The 22,782-nt window shown below is 37.9% G+C and overlaps 1 protein-coding gene and 1 pseudogene across 2 annotated transcripts; both read right to left on the reverse strand.

Annotated features, from left to right (window-relative positions):
• Positions 1 to 5,202: 5,202 nt before the first annotated feature.
• Positions 5,203 to 21,350, reverse strand: ELOC (elongin C). 2 transcript variants are annotated; one of them, XM_016216076.2, is made up of 4 exons: positions 21,332 to 21,350; positions 12,072 to 12,125; positions 9,869 to 10,012; positions 5,203 to 7,052 (listed from the first exon to the last, which is right to left on the reverse strand). In XM_016216076.2, the coding sequence occupies exons 2-4, from the start codon at positions 12,073 to 12,075 to the stop codon at positions 6,862 to 6,864; spliced, it is 339 nt and encodes a 112-aa protein (XP_016071562.1). In that variant the 5' UTR covers positions 12,076 to 12,125; positions 21,332 to 21,350; the 3' UTR covers positions 5,203 to 6,861. The 2 variants fall into 2 exon arrangements, with proteins under 2 accessions (XP_016071562.1, XP_016071563.1); XM_016216077.2 differs by lacking the exon at positions 21,332 to 21,350 and adding an exon at positions 12,991 to 15,541.
• On the reverse strand, positions 7,205 to 7,299 carry LOC148091358 (U6 spliceosomal RNA; annotated as a pseudogene).
• Positions 21,351 to 22,782: the final 1,432 nt, after the last annotated feature.

Consider the following 22,782-nt stretch of genomic DNA (forward strand, 5'->3'; position numbering starts at 1 on the left):
TAAATTTGACCCTAAAAAGCTTATGAGTAGGTCCAAATGACCATCCACTCTTCTCTGATAGCATACAATTATATATTACATTATGTACTTGAGTTAATTCACCTGAACCCTGACAAAATGTTTTTAATCAGTAAAACAATACTACTGGAAGCCATCTCCAAAGATAGCTTCCCACATATACCAAAAATTGCTAGATCTGCCCAAAGCATTACTCTGGAAAGCCCAGCCATACCTCCGTGGGGCATTTTCCCTTGCCTTTAGGATCTTTGAGTTTTGACAAATGGACTTGATTCAGTTGTCCGCTTCCCAAGGATACAAATATGCTAGTGATTTGTATGTTTCCTCATTGAGTGGAGGCATTCCCATACTGCAGAGCCACAGCCTCTGCAGTCAGTGAAAAACTCCTAGAGAGGGCCTCCCCCACTTGCGGAATCCACTCAGAACTCCATAGCGAATGGGGAATTCAGGACAAATTATACAATATTTTTGTAAGATCTGAGCAATTTTGCAACATCTCCACTGTAATTGTCATGACCAGTCCTCCAGTCTTATAGAACTAATGGGGCACTTAAAATTCAATTGACAAAACTCATTTTTTTTTAAAAAATAATTTTTATTTTTGTTTAAAGTATTACAGATGTCCCTTTTTCTCCCCAATGACCTGTTCCCCCCCACCCCCATTCCTTCCCCCTCCCCAGTCACTCTCCCCACCATTATCCGTGTCCTTGGGTTGTGCATATATGCATATAAATTCTTTGGTTACTCTCTCCTCCCCCACCCCCCTCCATCCCTCTGACATTCGTCAGTCTCAACTATGCTTCCATGTCATTGAATCTATTCTACTGTCTTTTCCTCTGCTTTGGCCTAAGGCTCTTGCCTTGGTATTGCTCAATCTAAGATCTCCCTTCCATAAACATAGATTGTCTCCTTTTGACCCATGAGACTAGATCAAGGTATTTCTGCACTGCTGAATGGAGCCCTCCTGATTTACTGTAAAGAACTTATAAGGGCCTTTAAGACTAAGTCACAGTTCACACAGCAATCATTCCACAGGTGCTCCTGAGAGGATGGTCTACATCATGATCTCCATCCAGGAGACCATGTCTATGGGAAAGGCCATCTCCATAAAGATGCCCTTCTGCCAGATGGAAAGGGCCACATGAGTTATTACTAATTCTTGTGCTGCTAAACGTAAGAGTACTGACTCATGAATTCGTTTCTCATGAAAAGGCCACCCACACCTGAGTGGTCATCTCAACCTATTGGAGATCTTAAGCTAAAAATCTCTGAACCCAAGACTACCACTAGGATTCTCATTCTGGGATCAAATCAGATGGTACCTGATGTACATGGCTCTCCCAAGACCCCACACCAGTCCAATAATATGCAAATCCTCCCAGCAACCCTTACATTTGGTCTTCCCTTTGACCACCTGTTTCATTTACTGATTATAAAAATGTGTTACTTTTTTGTATGATTCAGATGAGTTCACACCTTGATGGGCCTTAATCAACTATGTTACTTCTTACAGTATCTACTTAATGTGGGGAAATTCAGGGATTGTCACCACTCAATCCTGGGAAGCAGGTGTCCTTCCACTCTCGAAAACTGCTTGGGCAGTTTTCTGTCTCAAGGAATCCCAACCCCCAAACTTGGAACAACCAAACCCATACTAAAGTTCCTACCCTGACCCAAACATATAGAAACCTCAGATGCTCTCTTAAACACTCATGATGAATTATATGATGACTTTGTCTTCTGTGTTGACGACTATTATGATCACCCAACAATTGGAGAACATGAAGTCCCTGGCCAATATAGAGGACTTAATACTGCACTCAGGGTCTAGGCTGAAGGGCCTATTAATCACAGGCTCTCACTTGAAGGCACCATGTTTTTCTTCTTATGTGGGGCCCAAATATATGTCACCTTGTCAACCTGATGATGAGGCAGATGTGGCATTGTTAGTACCTAAGGCTGTCACCAGACTCTTCCTTCCTCTGCAATTATCCCCAATCTAGGCTCTTTTGTCTATAAACTTTGACCAAAACAAACCAAACAAAATTGGAATTTTGAATATGTTCTTTTCGGCCCTCTTCACCCCAGACTGCAAAATAGATAAGCCAGACTTTGGGCATAACTTCGCTAGAGCTTTCTTTCGTATGAAATAGTTGAACTAGAAAAGTTGATCAGAAATCTATTCTTGGAGGACAATCATGGGACACTACTGCCTCTGCTCTTGATTGACCGTCTGAGGTAGCCTACGAAACCATAGGGCTCCAGGCGTGTTAGTGGCCCAAGGCAGTACATGGTACCCTACAGGAAGAGCAATGTGTTTCTATGTCAACAAATCAGGTAGTGATACAACAGCTTGAGGTTTTGAAATAAAATATTACAATCCTTGGACAGAACATTAGCCCCTAAGTTGGCACTGGACAGACTTATTTAGCTGGCTGCCTGCAGGAATAGGGAGCTGGCTTCATTCTCTATTACAGACCCTTCAGTATACTGGTTTTATTACACCGCCTGCTACATTAATTAGATGTCTTACCAGGTGCATCGAACAATCACTGACAGCCACTACCAGAATAATGGTAGTAGCCCAATGCCTAGAGATGTTATAACAAATAAATCTGAGAACATCTCTACCAAAGAACTTCAGATGTGAATGATGACTTAGCTCTGCTTCGGGCAAGCTTCCTTGTTGCTCACATGTAGCCATAAGCTCTCCTATTGTACACTCAGGGGACTTTCCCTCCTACGTGGGACATGACATACAGGAAGTGAGCCTTCCTGGAGACAAGGGATCAATGTTGCTTTTCAATGACTGACCAATGGTACTTCCTAATGGTTGGTCATCCATGCTTTCTAAGGAAAGATCTCAATAGAAAGGGGAAATGTGAAAGAAAAACAGAAAAATGGGAGTTGGTATAGTCAAGAGAACAATCGAGAATGGAGCCAGCCAGAAGGCCTCTGGGAAGCTAAGACATCCCACCCTAAGGTGCTCTCCAATGAAAAACTGATTCCTAAAGAGCTGAGGCCATGAAGTTATACTGACTGGTGGAATGGTTAAAGTAGTCATAAAAAGCCCAACTTTGATGCAGCTACTTTCTTAAGTTTGCTTTTGTCAGGCCATGCTACCTAAGCCAGGTTACTGGCTCCTTGAGAAACCTACTCTCATTTCTTCAGTTACATACCTTCTTCCTGACCCAGCCTGGCTACTCATCTTTACTCAGCAGGTTTCACTATGGCAAAAGATTTAAAGAAAATCACCTCTTCCTACTGAGGCTATTCAAAAGAACTTTTATTATAAGCTCTAAAACCAGTTCCAGAAACATTTTTACATAAAAGGCGGCTCTGATTAAAAGATTTTAGACAATTCTGGTCGAATAAAGTCATGAAATTAAAATTTTTCTTATCCTAAGCTGTCATCTTATACACGCTTCTCTAAATAACGAAGCAATAGACCCTATCACAGATAAAGGTCAGCACATAAATATATATCTAGCTAAATGTAATAAAGCATTTTCTATTAAAAATTACTATAAGCATCTAGTACTATAAAGAGGGGAAAATCTAATTCTGATGAACCTATGCCCTATGGGAGAAATAACAAACACAAAATTTATAGAACTTGATGATTAAAACTGTAAGTTCTATCCCAAAGCAACTTAAAAATTTCCCAATAAAAAAAACTTGGGTTGGGGGTACCAACCAGGGAATGTGAAAGGAAACTGAATATTCCACAGGGCCTTAAAAAAAGTCTTCTGTTTTCAGCTAGAGATACATGAAACAGATAAAATTACATATGTACCTAATTCAGGATAAGTTAACTACATTAGAGTATGAATGAAAAATGAGTTTTGGGTTGATTTGGCATTGCAGATACTGGTATGAAAACAGCATATAAATTTCCCTTTATATCAACAGTTATTGATAACCAGAGCTAAAGTTGAATTTTATTTATATGACAGGCAACAGAAAACTACAAGAATCCTAAATTAATCTAGTTAACATATTTAATACTGATGTGTAATATTTAATGCCTAATTAAAAGTAGCAAAACGTGAAATTTATAGACTTATTTAACAGATGCACAAGAAAGCCCTTTTCCCTTATTTATAATTCTTTCAACCTAATCACCTTTAATGTTGCAATTTTGGATTTAAGCAACATCCATAAACACAATCTTATTTGCTTATAAAAAGAAGTAGTAAACATTACCTTATAAATGTGCAATTTCCTAATATTCTAGATGTGAAATTAAGGCCTAGTGACTTGTTCAAGATCACATGGCTAATCAGCACAAGATTTCAGACTTTCTAACTCCCAGTTGGTGCTCTAATATACCAAAATACTTCTGGGCTAATAAACACTTGTTTAAACCAACAAACCATTACAATATTTAAGAATTTAGCCCAACAGGAATATAAAACTTTAGCACAAATATGCCTGACTTGAAACTAAACCAGATTTATATATGGCAAATAAAATACCACATATATAAAATCAAAGGCATCTATTGATTTCCAGATCGTGTTTTATCAAACTTATATACCAATCAGAAGCTCAACTTAGCACTGCTAAGTCTGGGTACATCAAAGCTTTGTAAATTTGTATGACATTTCCTCTATATAGACAGGAGTTACTAGGCCTAACTTAATCACTCTCCAATCTTTAACAGCAATTTCATATTATTTCTCAGAATATTTGTACTCTTTTGAAAGAATGATCATTGAAAAACTTAGCAAAGTAACTAAGATGACAGGTTCATGAATAGCAAAGTGTCTCTGAATTTAATGCTTATAGTAAACTGTATTTCTCAGTATCAACAAGATCCTTCAAAAGGAGACTTATCTGTCAATAACAATTAAAGATGAGCAATCTAGAAAGCATAAAATAGAGAGTACAAAAATGAAATACTAACTGAATAAAACAGAGGATTTTGTGGTAATATTTTCTGTGCAGAAAAAACTATCGTGGAGAGACTTGCACATAATTTTAAAAAGTAAACTAATTACCAAGTGTCAGAAAGCTGGTAAAGCTTCCATGCTACATAAAATTACCTCTTAAATTTAACCAAGTAAAAATTCCTGCTATTCAATCATATGGCAAGATATCCTGAAGCAAATAGTTTCATGAATCCTCAGAAAAAGAGAAAATTAAGGCTAAAAAGATCAAACACCAAGTGTTCATCAAACCTTTCAGTCAACAGAGCCTTTATTAACATGCAAGTATCATTTGCCACAAGATATACAAGTTTTCCTAATCTTTCAATTCTTTTTCAATATTTTAACTTAAGGTTACTTGTGGATCTAACATAAAAAGTAACCTACTAAAATCGGTCAAAGTTAAACTTGATTCTAGCTATCACCTTAAACTTTAAGATTATTATTTAGGTTTATAATTGACATTATTTGTCATCAAGTAACAGAATGTAATTCTTGTACTTGATAATCTTCTATACTAAAATATGTACCAGTATGTCTTCAGAAGTTACTAAAATATATGCAATTAACATATATATTTAACTGCTTTCAATAAGCTGGAAAGTACAATGTTAAGTCTTCTAAGAGGAAAATTATTTATAGATCTTGGTTGTTTGTGATTTTTGCAGTTTCCAGAAAAACTGGTCCACATTAAACCAGTCTTGAAGAACTAAGGTGAAAACTTATAGACCCTAACGACAGCTTTGATTTACTAAGAGGAACAATAATAAACCAAACTACAGGGCTCTTTTCCCAGGTCTAAGCAGAGACTCTATCATAGTTTTTGAAAATTTTTTCTCTGCTTAGTATCAAAGTTGGAATGACCTCTTTATAAGCAAGATTTCAGTAGAAGACCCACAGATGATGGGCATATTTATTGGGACATATTTTAATTAATAGAAGATAATTCATATACTATATCAAAGTGCATTATAAGATTTGCACTACATCTCTCCACATGTCTGTCATATTTATAACATTTCAGTTGGATGCAGGAAGACTGGAATAGTTCAGAAAAGTCTAGCTTTTAAGATCTGGGTAAAGTTCATAGTGAGTCTTTTAAAATATTTAAATAACCAGAAGTATAATCACAACAAGGGACTATGTAAAAAAGAATGAATACTGCAAAGGAAGCTTTATAGTTAATGAAAATACAGTACTTTGGATTGGCCAAAATGCACAGTACACATGAAATCAAGGTCATGTAGTTTACTTATTGACCATGCGGCTACAGTTCAAAAAGCTACTGCTTCAACAGCTGTACCTAGTAATCTTTCAAATTGCTCTTAAATAAAGTTCTTAAATTGTAGCAAGAACAAAAAGATAAGATACACTTAAACAATACTGCAGTTTATCAAAAGACACATAAGAAATTTCAACTCTTATGTCTTTGACAGTTGTAAAAATCAATATTTGGCTAAGTTATAAACATGTTTATAATTCAATTATCTGCATAATTCTAGTAATGCTAATGACGGCTCTAAGACCAGAATAGGTTTAAAAAAAACACTAAAAACATAAAAATACGTAGCCCCAATATTTACCTGTAGAATATGTTCATTTATGACTAAATTTCAGCATTTACTATATCACCACTGCTCTAATTTTAAAAATCACATCCAAAGGATAAGGCAAAACTACCTAGGAACTGGCGTATTTGTTTATTTCTCAATTTGTGAAAATGTCCTTAATCTGTTGATGTAGCAAACAAATTTCAACTCTGCTATGCAAAAGAAGAGATGGTGGTCTGCTTTGCAATGAACTTTAAAGTTCAATCGCACACAGGCAACATGCTATATATGAAAAAATTACTAACTGAACTACAGATATTAAATACTGAAAAAAGTTAACAGTTTATTATAATTTATTTTATTTAACAATCTAGGAAGTTCGCGGCCATCAGCAGTTCCAGTGCAATTTCAGGTGCAATTGGGAATTCAGGAATCTCCGTGGAGCTGTTAGTGTAGCGAACCTTGTAAGTAAAATACATGCATACTTTTGATAGCACATGTGAAGGGATCTCTCTAAAATTGACTTCATTAGTTTCGTTCTCAGCAAACTGACCTATAAAAGAAAAAGAGGTATGTTTGTTATGGGCTGAAGTGTGTTCCTCCAAATTCATACACTGAAGTCCTTAACCCCCAGCACTCCAGAACGTGACTGTATTTGGAGATGGGTTTTTTTGTTGTTGTTGTTTTTCCTGTTCAGGAAACATTTTAAATATGGAATGCTTCACAAATTCGCACGTCATCCTTGCACAGGGCCCATGCTATCATTCCAATTTTAGTATACATACTGCAAAAGTGAGCATAGAGACAAAAACTATGACAGGGTCTTTAAAGAATTAAGGCAAAACAGGATTTATTAGGGTGGGTCCTAATCTGATACTACTCGTATGCTTATAAGAGGAGATTAGGTCACAGATGCAAGCAGAAGGAAGACACAGGGAGAAGGCCATCTAGGAGACAAGCCTCAGAAGAAACCAACCCTGCTGACACCATAATCTTGAATTTCTACTCTTTCAGGTTCGATTCCGGTTAAGGGCACGTACTTTGGTTACAGGCTCGATCCCTGTGTGTGGGAGGTAACCAATTGATGTGTCTCTCTCACATCGATGTTTCCCCACCCCCCTTTCCACTTTCTCTAAAAAGCAATGGAAAAAAATATACTTGGTGAGGAATAAAAAAGGAAAAAAGATACAGAAGCCAACATGATGTGGCTCCTTCTGGCATAAAAATGGGAGGAATCTGAGCATCAGTGAGTGACTGCACTGGATGAAGAACCATCATAAAGTCATCAGCTGATAATGATATGCAAAACCAACCAAATAAAACCCCCCAAGCTACTGGAGGATGCTGGAGAACCAATTCCTCACTCTAAAAAATTATATGTAAAGGGGGGAAAAATTAAGCATTTTATCGTTTCTTTCCTGTAGAAACTGTATTTCAGGATAACCAAATAGTTCTTTAAAGGAGAATTCTAATTAATAAATTCAGAAGAAATTATGCAATTAGAAAATCAGTTTTGTAATTCCATATGAAGTATATACCTCAGCAATAATCACAATGAATGCTAAAACCATTATATGAAAGTCTGACTGGGGAATTGTTCATGGATGAATCAGCTTGATAACCCTGGCACCACAAATCAAACTTGACGTTGCTAAAAGATGTGTTACAACAGGATACAATAGTGCGACCTATGAAGTATTCTTGCCTAGTAAAATGAACCAGGTTCTCAGCAAGCATCTGGAATTCTAATTATGAGTTTACAAGATGAAACATTAAGCCTAATCAGGATGTGGACATTATATAAATAACCTTGTTTCTTTGTAAAACTGATGGTCTGGAAAAAAAGGAGCGTGAAGGGGGACTATCAAAGATTTTGTAAGTGAAATGACAATGTCAGGGATTTGCCTGAAATAAGTTTTAAAAAGTGGGAATAATAGATGAAATGATATTGGCAAAATGTAGGTAACTCCTGATGCTGTGTACATGAAAGTGTATTATTCTTTCTACTTCCATGTATGTTTTTAAATCTCCATAGTAAAAAGAATATAGAAAAGGAATTGCAAGGGACCCTAAATAGCCAAAACAGTCTTGGAAAAAAAAAAGTTGGAGGCCTCACACTTCTCAATTTCACAACTTAGTACAAAGCTACAGTAATCAAAACAGTTTGGTGCTGGGATCAGGACAGATATGTAGCTCAATGGAAGAGAATTAAGAGTCCAGAAATAAACCCACACATTCAACAGGACAAAGAATGGTCTCGTCAGCAAATTGTATTGGTATATCCACATGTGAATGATAAAGTTAAATTATTACCCTATACCATGTACAAAAATTAAGTTAGAATCAAAGATCTAATTGTAAGAGCTAAAATCATAGAACTCTTGTAAGAAAACATAGGGGTAAATCTTCATGACATTGGATTTGGCAATGGATTTTTAGACAGGCCTCCAAAAAACACAAACACGAACAGGGATAAAAGATAAATTGGGTTTCACCAACAAAAAAACTTTTATTCATTAAAATATACTACAACCTACAGAATGGGAGAAAATATTAGCAAATCGTGTATCTGATAAGAATCTAATGTCAGAATTTATAAAGAACTCTTACAATGCAACAAAGGAAAAGACAAACAACCCAATTAAAAAAGTGGACAATAGACTTGAAGAGACATTTCTCCAGAGAATACACAAATAGCCAGCAAGCACATGAAGAGAGATATTCAACATCATTAGTCACCAGGGAAATGCTATCAAACCACAATGACATACCACTCATACCCATTAGGATGGCTAGAATTAAAAAACTGCAAATAAAAAGTGTCAGTGAGGATGTGGAGAAAACCACGAGGAACCCTCAGACACTGCTGGGAGGAATGGAAAATGGTTCAGCCACTGTGCAGTTTGGCATTTCCTCCAAAAAAAGTTAAACATAGAAATTACCATATGTTCCAGAAATTCCAATCTTCAAGAAAAATTCTGGTAAAAAAATTACCTCAGAGAAAATGTTAAGAATAGATATTTGGGAGGTGGTAACTTCCATAGATAAACTTTCGAAGCGGGAGCACAAATCTAACTAGGAGCACAAATCACCAGAGGCCTGTGTTGGAGAAGCTGACCATGGAAACTAACCTAGGGAGATGCTCCTTCCTATTACAAAGTAACCAACTGGGTCTTATTGAAACTAGGGTAAGCAGCTAAAAACAGATATGGCAGAAAACAACTTTTCCCCAATGCAACATAATCATGCAATGTTCAAATAGTTGCTGTCTCTTTTAAATGCTTTGAGTAATTTAATTCAACTTAAAAAAACATTCATCAAACATTAAAGGTGAAGATATATGAAGAGAAAATAAAGAAGTGTTCCTACCTGGGCCACTCAACATGGCTTTTATTGTTCCCGATGTTAATGCATGTTCTCTTTTTACAATAAATTCATGACCATCTGAAGATATCAATTTGACATACATGGCATCAGGGCCTTCACAGCCACCATAGGTTTTCTCTTCTCCATCTAAATAAAGTAGTAAAATGATTTCTGAATCACAAAATTTATTAACAAATAGGTTTACCAAGGTTAATATTGAGGAACTGAGATCAGAAAGATTTCTGGGGGCTCATAGCTACCAAGATTTTAAAGTTTTTAAACTTATTATTCTTGACACATTTTCCAATGTCAGAATAAAACTACATTCAAGCATGTTACTTTGGAGGAAAATCTGCCAGTACTTTTCAAGGAAGTATTAACAATATGTTTGTGACCACAGCAGCACATTCAAATTTGAAGACTAAAACAAAATATTCAAATAGTAAAACTTTAGCTCTGGCCAGTGTGGATCAGTAGGTTGTGTGCTGTCTCGTGTACCAAAAGGTTGCTGGTACGATTCCAGGTCAGGGCAAATGCTTGGGTTTTGGGGTGATCCCCAGTAGTGGTGTGCAGGAGGCAGCTGATCCATGTTTCTTTCTCATCGTGTTTCTTTCTCTCCCTCACCCTTTCTCTCTCTCTAAAAATCAATTAAAAAAAAAAAAAACTTAAAAAAAAAAGAACTTTAATTCTATCACTTAAAATACTCATTTAAAAAATAAGATGTATAGTGTGTTTGTGAATGTTTATATGCCATGTGAGCTCAATTTCTGACAAGCTCAAATTCTAAATGTCAGGGCTTCCTTTACTCAGCATTTTACTCTTGATCCATAAAAATAGTTGTAAAAATTTTTTATTGCTCAGTTTAACTTATTGCACAATGAAAGTAATGAATACAGACAAATGTCAATCTTTAAACACTGAAAGTGGAGGGGAGGAGATGGAATGTGTAGATGTCACCTGCTACCAGCTACCCCCACTGCCGCCATGCTGGCCTCAGCCACGGTAGCTAGCTCAATACAACTTTTTGGGGGAGTATGTATGTTTGCATATCCCTTTAAGATCTTTCTCACATACATAACTTTTACAAAATTGTACTGAGAATATTTTAATTTTTATGGTTACCAGTATCTGAAAAAAAGTTTCTTATGGTTTATTCTAAAAATTTAGGGAGCCCTAGAGAGAAGTACAAAGGATGAGGCTGAAGTAATGTTCAGCTACTAACACCCATTTACTTATTTATTTCTTAATAGTTAATTTAGATATCCCTAAAATTAATAAATATCAAAATTACTTATGTACTACTGCTGCCCAAAATGTCTACTCTGAATATAGTAGGAGAAAACACTGAGATAAATCTAAATTTAAAATGCCATGGAAGACTTCACTCCTCACCCCCACCCCCAGATAGGAAACTGTTTAAAGGAGTCTAAAGAGACAAATTAATGCAATAAGTGATCCCTGATTAGATCCTGGATTTAAAATAATAAGCCTGTTATAAAAGAACACTATTGAAACAACTGAAAAACTGTTAATATGAACTGAATACATGCTGACATATTTAGGTGTGTACAACTAAATCTTAAATGATAGATAAAAAAGCATTTTTATGTTTATGTGTGTATATACACATGTATATATGTTTGTGTATATATACACATGTATATATGTTTGTGTGTGTATATAAACACACACACGGAAAGCAAATGTGGCAAACAGTAACAAAAGGTAAAGGTTATGTAGTGCACTAGTTTTGCAATTTTTTATTACAAAAAGCTGGGGGGGACTTGTAAAGATGCAAATAGCTTCTAAGTTATAGACTATCCAAGCATACAGGTTCTTAGCAGTTCTTGACAATTTCTATTATCAATTATTTAAATAACTGATATTAGAATAATTATCAATTATTTAATTTATACTTCTAGTATTTTTTGCAAGCTAAACCATTTTATATATCTGTTGGAAAAGTTTCTAATATCTTAAGATACAATTACTAGGAATCACAAATTTTATTTGTACAATAACGTTACTGATCTTTCAAGACTATACAGTAAACATAAGCTGTTGATTTAAAACAATTACCTGCAATCTGCTCTGACCATTTTCTAACTTGCATTTGCATTCACTGATATTGAAGGCCTATCTTTGAGAGGAAAAAGCAGCTTCTACTAGTTGAAGTACTTACCCGTTATTTTCTTATGAAACTTACCCATTATGTTCTTATGAAATTCTACTTCGCTTCCACAGGAAGTTTAGTAGTTTCCTGAAAATATAACAATGCTATATTAAGACTAATGATGAAATAACATGTTTTTCATCCATTATTATTTAATGTCCTCGGTGTTACAAGTTTAAGGACTCCCCCCTGCCCCCATCTCCACCCTCTGCTAAGCAGGAATTTCCCAGCCACCACACTATGGAACAGTATCTAGTTTCTGAATATCTGAGAAAAGATGATCACCTCCAGGACAAAAAAGTCAAAATACAGATTTGTTTCCTCCACACCTCCCCACCCCCCTTAAGACAACTATTCTAACAACAGTTTAAAAACACAGATGCTGTTTGTTAGGACCTAAGCTGAATTTGAAAGAGATCCTTGGCCTCAATCGTTTTCATATATATACTGTATCTACTTGATTCTGGTAGACACTAAAATATTTGCTGAATAAATGACAACATGATAAATCCAAGGACATGAAGTAGGTTTCATGGCAATGAAAAAGACAAAGTTTGCCCTCTTATGTAAATGTGCACATCTATAATAAATCTTACTGCTTCGTTTGTTCTCCAGACAGGCTACCCAAGTTTTGAAATTTAACAGTACAATGGTAAAAATTCATAATTTTTGGAGAAATCCTAAATTTTATAAAATAAGATGACTGCTAAATGAAAAGGGCTCATGTTTTCAGTAATTTGTATTTTAACAGCATTTCTTCAAAGGAGGATTTTATTAATACCAGTATTATTTTTTTATGTCACTATCAGGAAAACAGCATATCCTTATTATCCTTTTCTCTAAGAAATTCCTGACTAATATTTTAATTCCAGCCTTAATGGAAGGGTCAAAAAATGAACCACAATATTTTAGAGCAAGAAGGGAATTTGGAGATAACCTATGTCATCCTCACCTTAAAAAATGGTAACATCACTGATGTATAGAGAAGATGAATGACTTGTTCCAGGTAGTGATGGAATGGAGCAGAAATCAAATGTTAGTCTAGAAAACTGGCTCAGCACGGAGGGAGATATTTAAAGTACTGTTTCTAATGGGAGAGTAAGGCAGTAGAGGCAATGTAGCATTATTACCAACAATTTAAGGGCCTGGTAAGCGGCAAACACTTCATTAAATGCCTTACACTGTCTTAATTTAAAATAACATTTTCGCAAAGGAATTACTGTTCCCATTTTAAAGATGAGGAATCACATAGAGGCTGCTACTTGCTCAAGGTCTCTCCAGCTTGAGTGGCAGCCTGAGGATGTACACCTATGTAGGCAGGCTTTATAGCCTACACTACTATTACTCCGCACTGCCGTGGTAAAGCATTCGGCTCCCGTCAAAACTACTATCCACTATGCTGAGAGCTGCTGATCGATTTCCTTAGATCATTCTCTCAGGTTTAAAAATGGCACTATGTCATTTTATGAGAATAACAGTTGGCAATTAAAAATTCATCAGTCATTATTTTCTTCTGTTCATACGACTTTGTAATCACTCCTCTAACAAACAAAAAGCAAAACAACAAAAAAGGACAAAATGCTAGAAAAACTAGAACAAGAATTTCAAGTGCCAACTTTTCTATCTGGAAAATTTTCAGAGCAAAATATCCAGAATGTTTACTTAACTAGTAGTAGCTAGGCAACCAGGCAAAGTGACATCATAGAAGCCCTTTGGGTAGCGACAGTTTCTCCACAGACTTCTTAATATAGTAAATCAGTTCCAGCATTTATGCAAGGGTTAAAGGGGGAGAGGGAAGACTCACTAACAAAGAGTATATCAACAAGAATTAAGAGTAAATTTTAATCCCTAGGTAGAAGGGAAAATATTTGAAGTATGATTACATTTGGACTTAACTCACAAATTACATACAGAAATCTAAGTTTGGGGTGGCAAGTCTCATTTCGAACATTTGCGCATCTATTCCATAACTGGGCTGTTACGGAAATATGAATTAGGCAGGTAAAAACAAGTGGTCAAGGAGCCGTGGGCTGAGAGTAGGTCTAGGCAAGAAGACACAGTGTGAATAAAGACCTGACTAAGACGTGATTGTGCTCTTAGAATATTATATATAAACATTACTCTTTTATAGTTTTTTTCATTTTTTGGTAACAAAGAGAAATTCTAGGTGAGCTCAGGGCCTACAAATGAAATCAGTTTTGAATCTAGTATTGAACACTGAAAAGATCTTTGAAAAGCCCATCATATTTCTGATTTGAAATTTTACTTTTCATATACTATATTGCTACATGGATTTCTATTCTGTTCCATCAACCTGTTTATACCTGACCAATATCCCCAATGTTTTAAATAGCCCGATAAACATGTTTTGCTCAATGGTTGGGCAATTCCCTTTTTGTTATTACTACTTTTGCGTATTGTTTCTACTATGAATGGGATCTGTTTCCCTATTATAGTTTCTGAAAGGTTACCGCTGGTATTTTAAATCTACTTTTTTTTTTACATTGGATATTTACCTGGAAAAAATGTTAATGTCTGACATTACTCACAAAATACACTGTAGGTCAAAGTACCAAATGTAAAAACACCACTCTGGAAAAATAGCTAAAAAAAAAAATACAAATGGTTCACAGATCTGTAAAAAATGCTCCGTCTCAGTGGTAAGCAGTAAAATAAATGCAAGTGTAAATATTTACACTTGCTAAGAATCAGTGTTGGAGGGGAGGGGAAATGGGTGATACCAAATAAACAACACACTAGTTTTGGAAGGCAGCAGCAGAATAGTCAGGAGGGTAGCAATCTTGGTATCTATTTTAGAGAAACCCAGCATTTGTGTACAAAGGCAACTAGGTTCTTTACTATAATATGTGTACAAAAGAAAAACTGAAAATACCCTAAAAGATTCACCAATTAGGGAATGAGCTAAATAAAAACAGTATGTCTGTACTTACAAAATATTATGGGGCAGTGAAAAGGAAAAAGTTAAATCTATATTTGTAATGACATGGAAATACCAAGATACAATTACAGTTTACATTCAATATTATTTTGTATTAGTTTCAGGTGTACAGCATAGTGGTTAGGCAATCATATACTTCACAAAGTGTTCCCCCCAATATTTCCAGTACCCATCTGGCACTGTAGTTATTACAATAGTACTGACTATCTTCCCTATTCTGTACTTTATATCCCCATGCCAAGAGAAACTGCTTATTTTTTAAAAAGCAGATTAGAATGCTAGCGTGTAGTTTGCTGCCATTATGTAAAATAAGTGACTTCTTACCTTAATTACCTCATGTTTTTTGCAGATAAATGAATGCATAAAAATACATGTTCAGAAGTATAAATAAACATAACTACAAAACTATGAATTAAAACTGATTTTTAAAAAGCAACAAATAAGCACATAGAACCAAACGGTGCATGAAGGGGACAATGGTCAGTAAACCTGATGATTGTTAACTATATGTAATACAATTAACTTGCAAAACAAAGTAAATTACATTAACCAAAAATTATCTAATCTTCAGGTCTATATGAAGAGGTGTGGGCCATATAATACAAATTGGTAGAAGTTAGGAAACAATTCCAACTTTTTTTTTTTTTTTTTTAATAAATATACCTTTATTGATTTCAGAGAGAGGAAAGGAGAGGGGGAGAGAGAGATAGAAACATCAATGATGAGAGAGTCACTGATTGAGCCCGCAACACGGGCATGTGCCCTGACCGGGAATCGAACCCCAATATAGCCTGGATCCCAGGTTGATGCTCAACCTCTGAGCCACGCCCGGCTGGGCCACAATTCCAACTTTTAACAAGATATCAAAATATCTTGCCTAGTGTGTGCTTATAGTGTTACAGAATGCATGTCTCTGAGGATGAGCTAAAATCCTCATTCTGGCCATTCAACTTATAACAATGCTCCTATATTTAACTCTTAGGTAGACAGTTTTAATACTTTTAGTGAATAGTACCCTTTTCCATCTTCTCCTCCACAGTGGAATTTATAGTTTTCTCCACTAATAGATACAAATGTTTCACAGCTGCCTTATTAGTGTGTCCTTTTAGATCTATCTGTCATCCTAACTAGCTATGCTTCCACAAGGCAGGGAGGCTCTCTCTCTTTATGATCCACATATCCAGCACACAATGGTAACTATGTGGTCATGTTAACAGACATGTTAACCCACCACAGACATAGACAGTATCCTGAGCTTTCCAACAAAATACAGATACTCAATGGCACCACACTTTTGACTAAGACTGATTCTTTTCATATTTTTCCTTGATGTTGGCCTTCTACAAATTTGGAACTTTCGGACAGCCACAATAAAAACTGTTCTTTCTAGGAAACATCTCTTTAAGTTTACTGAAATATTCTGGTTTATACTGAGGGAAGGGAGTGACTAGGGAGATGGTATTCTATCTTTCACAATAGAATTAAATCAATATGAATTCTAATTTAAAAAAATATATGTATCTTTATTGATTTCAGAGAGAGGAAAGGAGAGGGAGAGAGATAGAAACATCAATGATGAGAGGGTCACTGATCAGCTGCCTCCTGCATGTCCCCGACTGGGGATCAAGCCCGAAACCCAGGCTTGTGCCCTGACCGGGAATCGAACCCCAATTGCCTGGACCCTAGGTCGATGCTCAACTGCTGAGCCACGCCCAGCTGGGAAGAATTCTAATTCTTAAAGTAACTTTATCTTAAAGACTTCCAGGGCATAAACACATTTTATAAAATTATGATAACCAAAATGTCAGTCTCACAATTTTGCACCCACTATCATAAATTGTTAATTATAATACAAGTGTATGAAACATATATTCCTGTACATACGTGATTTCTGGAATTTCATGTTTCCTACAACTAATTCAGTTATCTTCGAATTTCTATCTTGAGACCCAAATAGGTTAAGTGATAAGACTTCTGTTTCTTTACCTTCTAACTGCAAAAAAAATGGGATAAATTGTGTCTTAAAGTCCCTTCCAGCTCTACCATTTCATGACTGAACCCACTGGAAATTCATCTTCTCTCTACAATAAATGCCTGAACTCCCAATTTCCCATCTTTCTTAAGCAGAGTGCTCCCACACAGTAGAGAACAATCCGGCTCCAGCTTGCGTTCCTACTGAATCTATCTCACCCCTGGAAACTACCTAATCTCCCTTAGACAATGATCTCCAAACTCCTTTGTTTTGGTTTAAAAAGTATGAGCAAATACTACAGTATAACTTCAAAGATTTTCCAGGTTATTTTCTAGTGCTGCAAAAACTACCAAGAAATCCCAAACAAGCCTTTTATAAGACATAAACTAATACTACTTTAGAACTTGATATATAGAGCTACTTATAACTTCTGACTACAAACTATTGCCTAATTATATTACAAAATTATCATAAGGTAATGAAACTGGCATCCTCCATTTGAAATTTATATATATTTACATATACTATATATATATATATTTGGAATGGTAGATAATTATATTTGTCTTTTTATATTTATTTGTTCATCCCATGTTTCACTGTGCTTTATCCCTAACTCCCTGACCTCCTCCAAACCAATTCTCTGCCTAGCTCAGGCGTCAACCAAAGAGCTGAATGTGGCTGGAGAAAAGACAACCATTTTGGCTGGTCTTAACTTTTAAAAAAAAATTTTTTTAAAAAAATATATTTTTATTGATTTCAAGAGAAGAAGGGAGAAGGAGAGATAGAAACATCAATGAGAGAGAATCACTGATTGGTTATCTCCTGTACACCCCCTACTAGGGACTGAACCTGCAACCCCCTTACGTGCCATGATGGGAACCAAACCTTGACCTCCAGGTTCTTGGGTTGACGCTCAACCACTGAACCACATTGGCTGGGACGGCTGCTCATAACTTTAAATTTATGTCCACATGCTTTATGTAGGAACTTGGCATTGTATTGATCCTAGCAAACTGGTTTTATTACTCTGAGAAAATTTACAGCTTCCTTGAAACCTCCAATATCCCTCTCCTCCTTGCCCTGACCACTTATTTCATCAAAAAAAAAAGAAAGAAAAAAAGAAAAAAAAGGAAATAGCCCTCGTTGGTGTGGCTCAGTAGGTTGGAGCATCATCCAGTGCACCAAAAGGTGGAAGGTTCAATTCCCAGTCAGGGCACACACCTAGGTTGCGGGTTTGATACCGGGTTGGGGTGAGTACAAGAGGCAACCTATCGATGTTTCTCTTTCACATCAATGCTTCTCTCTCTCTCTCTCTCTTCCCCTTCCTTTCTGAAATAAAAAAAGAAGAGTAAACAATTACTTCAATTGCCTTGTCTTTCCTCCTTCATCCTAGCTGCATATATATACTATATACTCTACCCTCATGTTTCATTCTTTCAAAAAAATATGTCTCTATTGATTTCAGAGAGGAAGGGAAAGGCAGAAAGAGAGATAGAAACATCAATGATAAGAGAGTCACTGATCGGCTGCCTCCTGCACACCCCCACCAGGGATCAAGCCCACAACACGGGCATGTGCCCTGACCAGGAATTGAACCTGGATCTCCTGGACCATAGGTCAACGCTCTACTGCTGAGCCACACCAGCTGGGCTACCCTCCTGTTTCAAAAGTTAAATAGGAACCATCCTTCTAGCCAAGGCTAAACTTTCCACGTAAACACATCTATCCAAGGATTTTGTTGCCATCATTCCCATGAACACATGAAAATGCTGTAACATCATCACTACCATTCACTTCTCCTTAATCCACTCTGATCACTTTTGGCCTATTAGTTCATTCAAAGAGCTCTTACAAAATTTCAACTACTTTACTTGGTCACATGTAAAGGGTTTTACAGTTGACTACTGCCTCCTTCCTGAAACTTTTCCTTCCTTTAGTATCACAGATGCCACATTCTTTTCTGCTTCCATCACTTTTGGCTCTTCTAACCAGAGTGCTCCCAGTCTTCTGCTCTCTTCTCCATTAACACTCTGTACTTGATGTCCTCCAGTCAGTCCACAGATTTAAATATTACCTATAAAATTTGACTCCTAGATTATCTCCCTAGCCAGACATCTTCCCTAAGAAACAGTTGTGGAAATCCAACCCTGCCACTGCACATATTCTGTACTTCCTTTACAGAGCTCCTGATCTATTCCTCAGAAACTAGTGCACCCTCCCCAGCCCTCATTTCAGTAAATGGCACTACTGTTCACCCAGATGCTTGGGCAAAACAGCTGATTTCTCAAATATGAATGAATAAAGAAGAAGAAATAAATAATTTTTTTTTTTGGGGGGGGGGGCTCCTAAGCATGAAGGCAAGACATTTGGCTTCATCTTCAAATTACATTCCAAATCAAACCACTTTTCGCTAACTTACAATTCTACATCTCTAGTTCAAGCCACCATTTCTCAACTAGACTACCATGAACTTCCTTAGAAGCTGGTTTCCCCACTTTCCTTCAACTTGGTCTATTCTCCACCCAGCAACTAGTCATCAAAAGCATAAATCAGATGTCCCTCCTTTGCACAAAATCCTCTCATGGCTTCTCATTACAAACAGAAAAATAAATATCAAGTTCCATCTTATTTCGTCCTAGTTAATCACTCTGACCTCATCTCCCATCACTATTCCTTCACTAAGCACCAGCTACACTGGCATCCTTAGAATTACAATAGGTCAAATTCATTTCTTCCTTAAGGTCTTTGCACTTACAGATACTGCTATCTTAAATCTCTTCCCTTATATCTTCCTCATTATTTAGGTCTTCAGGCAAAACATCAATTCCTCAGAGAGGTAGATCTTCTTTGTTCACTTCCCTTTCAAAATTAGACACCCCCACCCTATTCACTCCAACTTAATCTAACTCTGATTTTGCTATATTTTCTTCACATTTATCACTACCTGGAACTATATTTGCTTACTTACTATATATCCTCTCTCTTTCTTCAAGCTCCACAAACGCAGGACTAGTATAGTGCCTGGCATATAGGAGATGCTCAGTAAATATTTCTTGAATGAATGGTACCATTGTTTTCTCAATAACCAAGGCTTGAAATGTCAGGCATCACTGGATGGGCTTTTTCTGATATTATGAACAGTAAACGTTTAGCACAGATTAGTTAAAATGCATTAACACGTATCAGTGTAAATGCAAAGATTTTCCAGATTATTTTCTAGTACTGAAAAATCTACCAAAACTCCTCAAACAGCATTTTATAAGGCATAAACTAATACTACTTTAGGACCTGATATATAAGGCCAACTCTAACTTTTGATTACAAATTACTGCCGAATTATATTACAAAATTACCATAAGATAATGAAACTGACATCTTCAATTTGAAATATATACATACATTTTTGGAATGTTCGATAATTAGATAAGTCTCATACATAGGGAAAAAAGGATAGTCCTTTAAAAATTAAGTATGAACCCCAAATCACTGGCAATGAACAATAATATCCACCATCGCGGATTCCTTGCCATTGTTATCTCCAGAATGAATCAATCCACGTGAAAACTGTGATGTTTCAGCATCATGAATTAGATAATGAAAAGGAGGTCAGAGTTATCATTTTAGTCCACTAAACAAAAGGAAACAACTACTGAGGGATCAAAAAGCAAAATTGGCAGTTTGAAAATGAGATTTTAAAATTCTAAAGAATTTCGGTTGTTTTCTACACTTAAGGCGATGCGCAGTCGAAATGCTAGCATTAATGACACGAATCCCACAGCTATGGGTTACAACTGAGGTTTCAGTTTCACGAGAGAAACTCGATGGCCACTGTACTTGACACTAGATACCTCCTTTCAGACCAGACTGGGAGATAGATGCGCGACAGCCGCAAACCACCAAGTCGGGCAGAGATCGCCCAGTAAGTTGCCCAGAAGGTAAACTTCTGGGTGCCCCAGGTGGAAAGCGCGAGGGCCCTTTCCTATGACTAGGGACTGCCTCCAAGAAAGGGGCGAAGCTCAGTGCACACGGAGAAAGCAAAAATGAAAAGCGACAGGGCTGCCATGCTCCTAACTCCACCCTCCCCGCGCTAAGCCCAGGGAAGGCCCAGTCTCCCCAGCCGCCGGCCCCCCTTCCACCCTACCCGGAGCCCACCGAACAGCGCCGGGAGAGGTCCCGCCGCCCTCTTCTCCCCTCCCCCAAACCTGGGGCCAGGGAGGCCCGGGGAGGTTGGGAGCTTCCGTTCCTTCCCCGCCCAAATGGGAAAAGGTGGACAGTGGGGCAGCGAGCGCGCCCAGTACGAGCCTCCCTCGTCCTCCACGCGGACCCGGAGCTCCGTTCCCACCCCACCCTGAAACTCACTGGTCAGTCCTGCAGCCACCGCACCAGGTCCCCGCGCACCGCCACAGCCCCCGCTCCAGGGCCGCCCCCCCACCCCCACAAGCCTGCCGCCGTGGGTTCCGGGGCAGTTGGAGGAATCACTTCCGTCGGGTCACAGACGCTCTCTACGACGCGCGGGAGATTAGTGTATGGCGAGGCGGGGACGCACGGAGTTTGTCGCCCATTTTCGTCCACAGGAAGTGCACAGAGCCCCCCTCCTTTCTTCCAGTACCCTAGGCCAGTGTGTGGGGCACAGCGATCACTGGTAAATCTCAACCAATCTGATACTAGGTCTTCTGATTCCCAGCATGCAGAGCCGACCCTGATCCATTTTCCGTCAGGACAGCGCCCTCAGAGAGATGCTCCCGATCCGAGGCCGCACTGCATCCTGGGACTTGTAGTTTTGCCGGCCGGTCTGTCGGCGTTTGGTCGAGGCAGCAGTGCGTCCTGGGACTTGTAGTTTCTCACTCTGGGTGTTACGATTTGGGCAATTTTAGAGGTTATCCCTGCCTCTCGATTGAGGGTGGTAGGCCTGGAGGCTGGAGACTGTCCGCATAGGAAAGATCGAATGGTGGGAGTGTGGTTTCTAAGCTAACAAGATCGTGTTCTTTATGAAGCAGCATCTGTCTTTTGTGAGAAGTTGCAGTGCGTGTTGAAGAGCATCTCGACTGTTAGCGCAATCGGCTGGCCTCATTTCCTCTCTTCCCGGTACCCTTCAGTGTTTTTCCGAAAAGTAAGCACATTCTCCCCCGCCCCCTCCCTGCCCCGGGGTTGCTCAGCTCTCCTCGATTCTGAGATCATTCACACCAGTTCCAGGCGTCGGCCACCAGGACTCGCTTCTGAGACCTCGGTCCCTCCACGCCCTCTCTCCCCCGCACCCTCTCTGGCTCTCTGGCTCACTTGCTCTCTCTCGACCCGCCTATCCTTTTTATATACTTTCCTGTGGTTAATATCAGGCACCCTTCCAGGAAGGCTGAGACAGCTAAATATTCACGCTCTTTACAGGACTGTGGCATGTAGGGGAAAGTAGGGCCAAGAAGCTCACCAGTGCAAATTGCTCAACTAAGCGCTGTTATGTAACAATGTCCATAAACGGAAACAGATACGGCCCATCCAAAGTTTGTTGACCTAATTAATGACTTTTGCGGGAAGACATTTTTAGTTGATTTGGCAGATAAACTGTATTACTTTTAACAGAAAGACTGCCGTGGGTTACCTGTGAAAAAACCGTTTAAATTCTTTGATTGTAATGGTACTCACGAGTTTGGTGGGGAGGAGACACAATGGGGTGCGAAGAGGAGGCTGTGGGCCCATTTTCAACCAGAACTTTCCTCCTTTACTTCCAAAGTGTCCTTTTCTCTCTTCGCTTGCCCTTTTGTCCTCACTGCATTATCTCCCTCTAAACTTTAGGGTCTAAAGGGTGATAGTTGCCT

The sequence above is a fragment of the Miniopterus natalensis genome, chromosome 16 (genome assembly GCF_054644295.1).
Source record: "Miniopterus natalensis isolate mMinNat1 chromosome 16, mMinNat1.hap1, whole genome shotgun sequence".
In the NCBI taxonomy this organism is placed as follows: domain Eukaryota; kingdom Metazoa; phylum Chordata; class Mammalia; order Chiroptera; family Miniopteridae; genus Miniopterus; species Miniopterus natalensis.

What these genes read in the sequence shown, in the direction of transcription:
- ELOC (XM_016216076.2), bottom strand. An exon ending in AGCCATGTTGAGTGGCCCAG is followed by an intron (nt 7,053 to 9,868) that starts GTAGGAACACTT and finishes TTTCTTTTATAG; the next exon opens with GTCAGTTTGCTGAGAACGAA.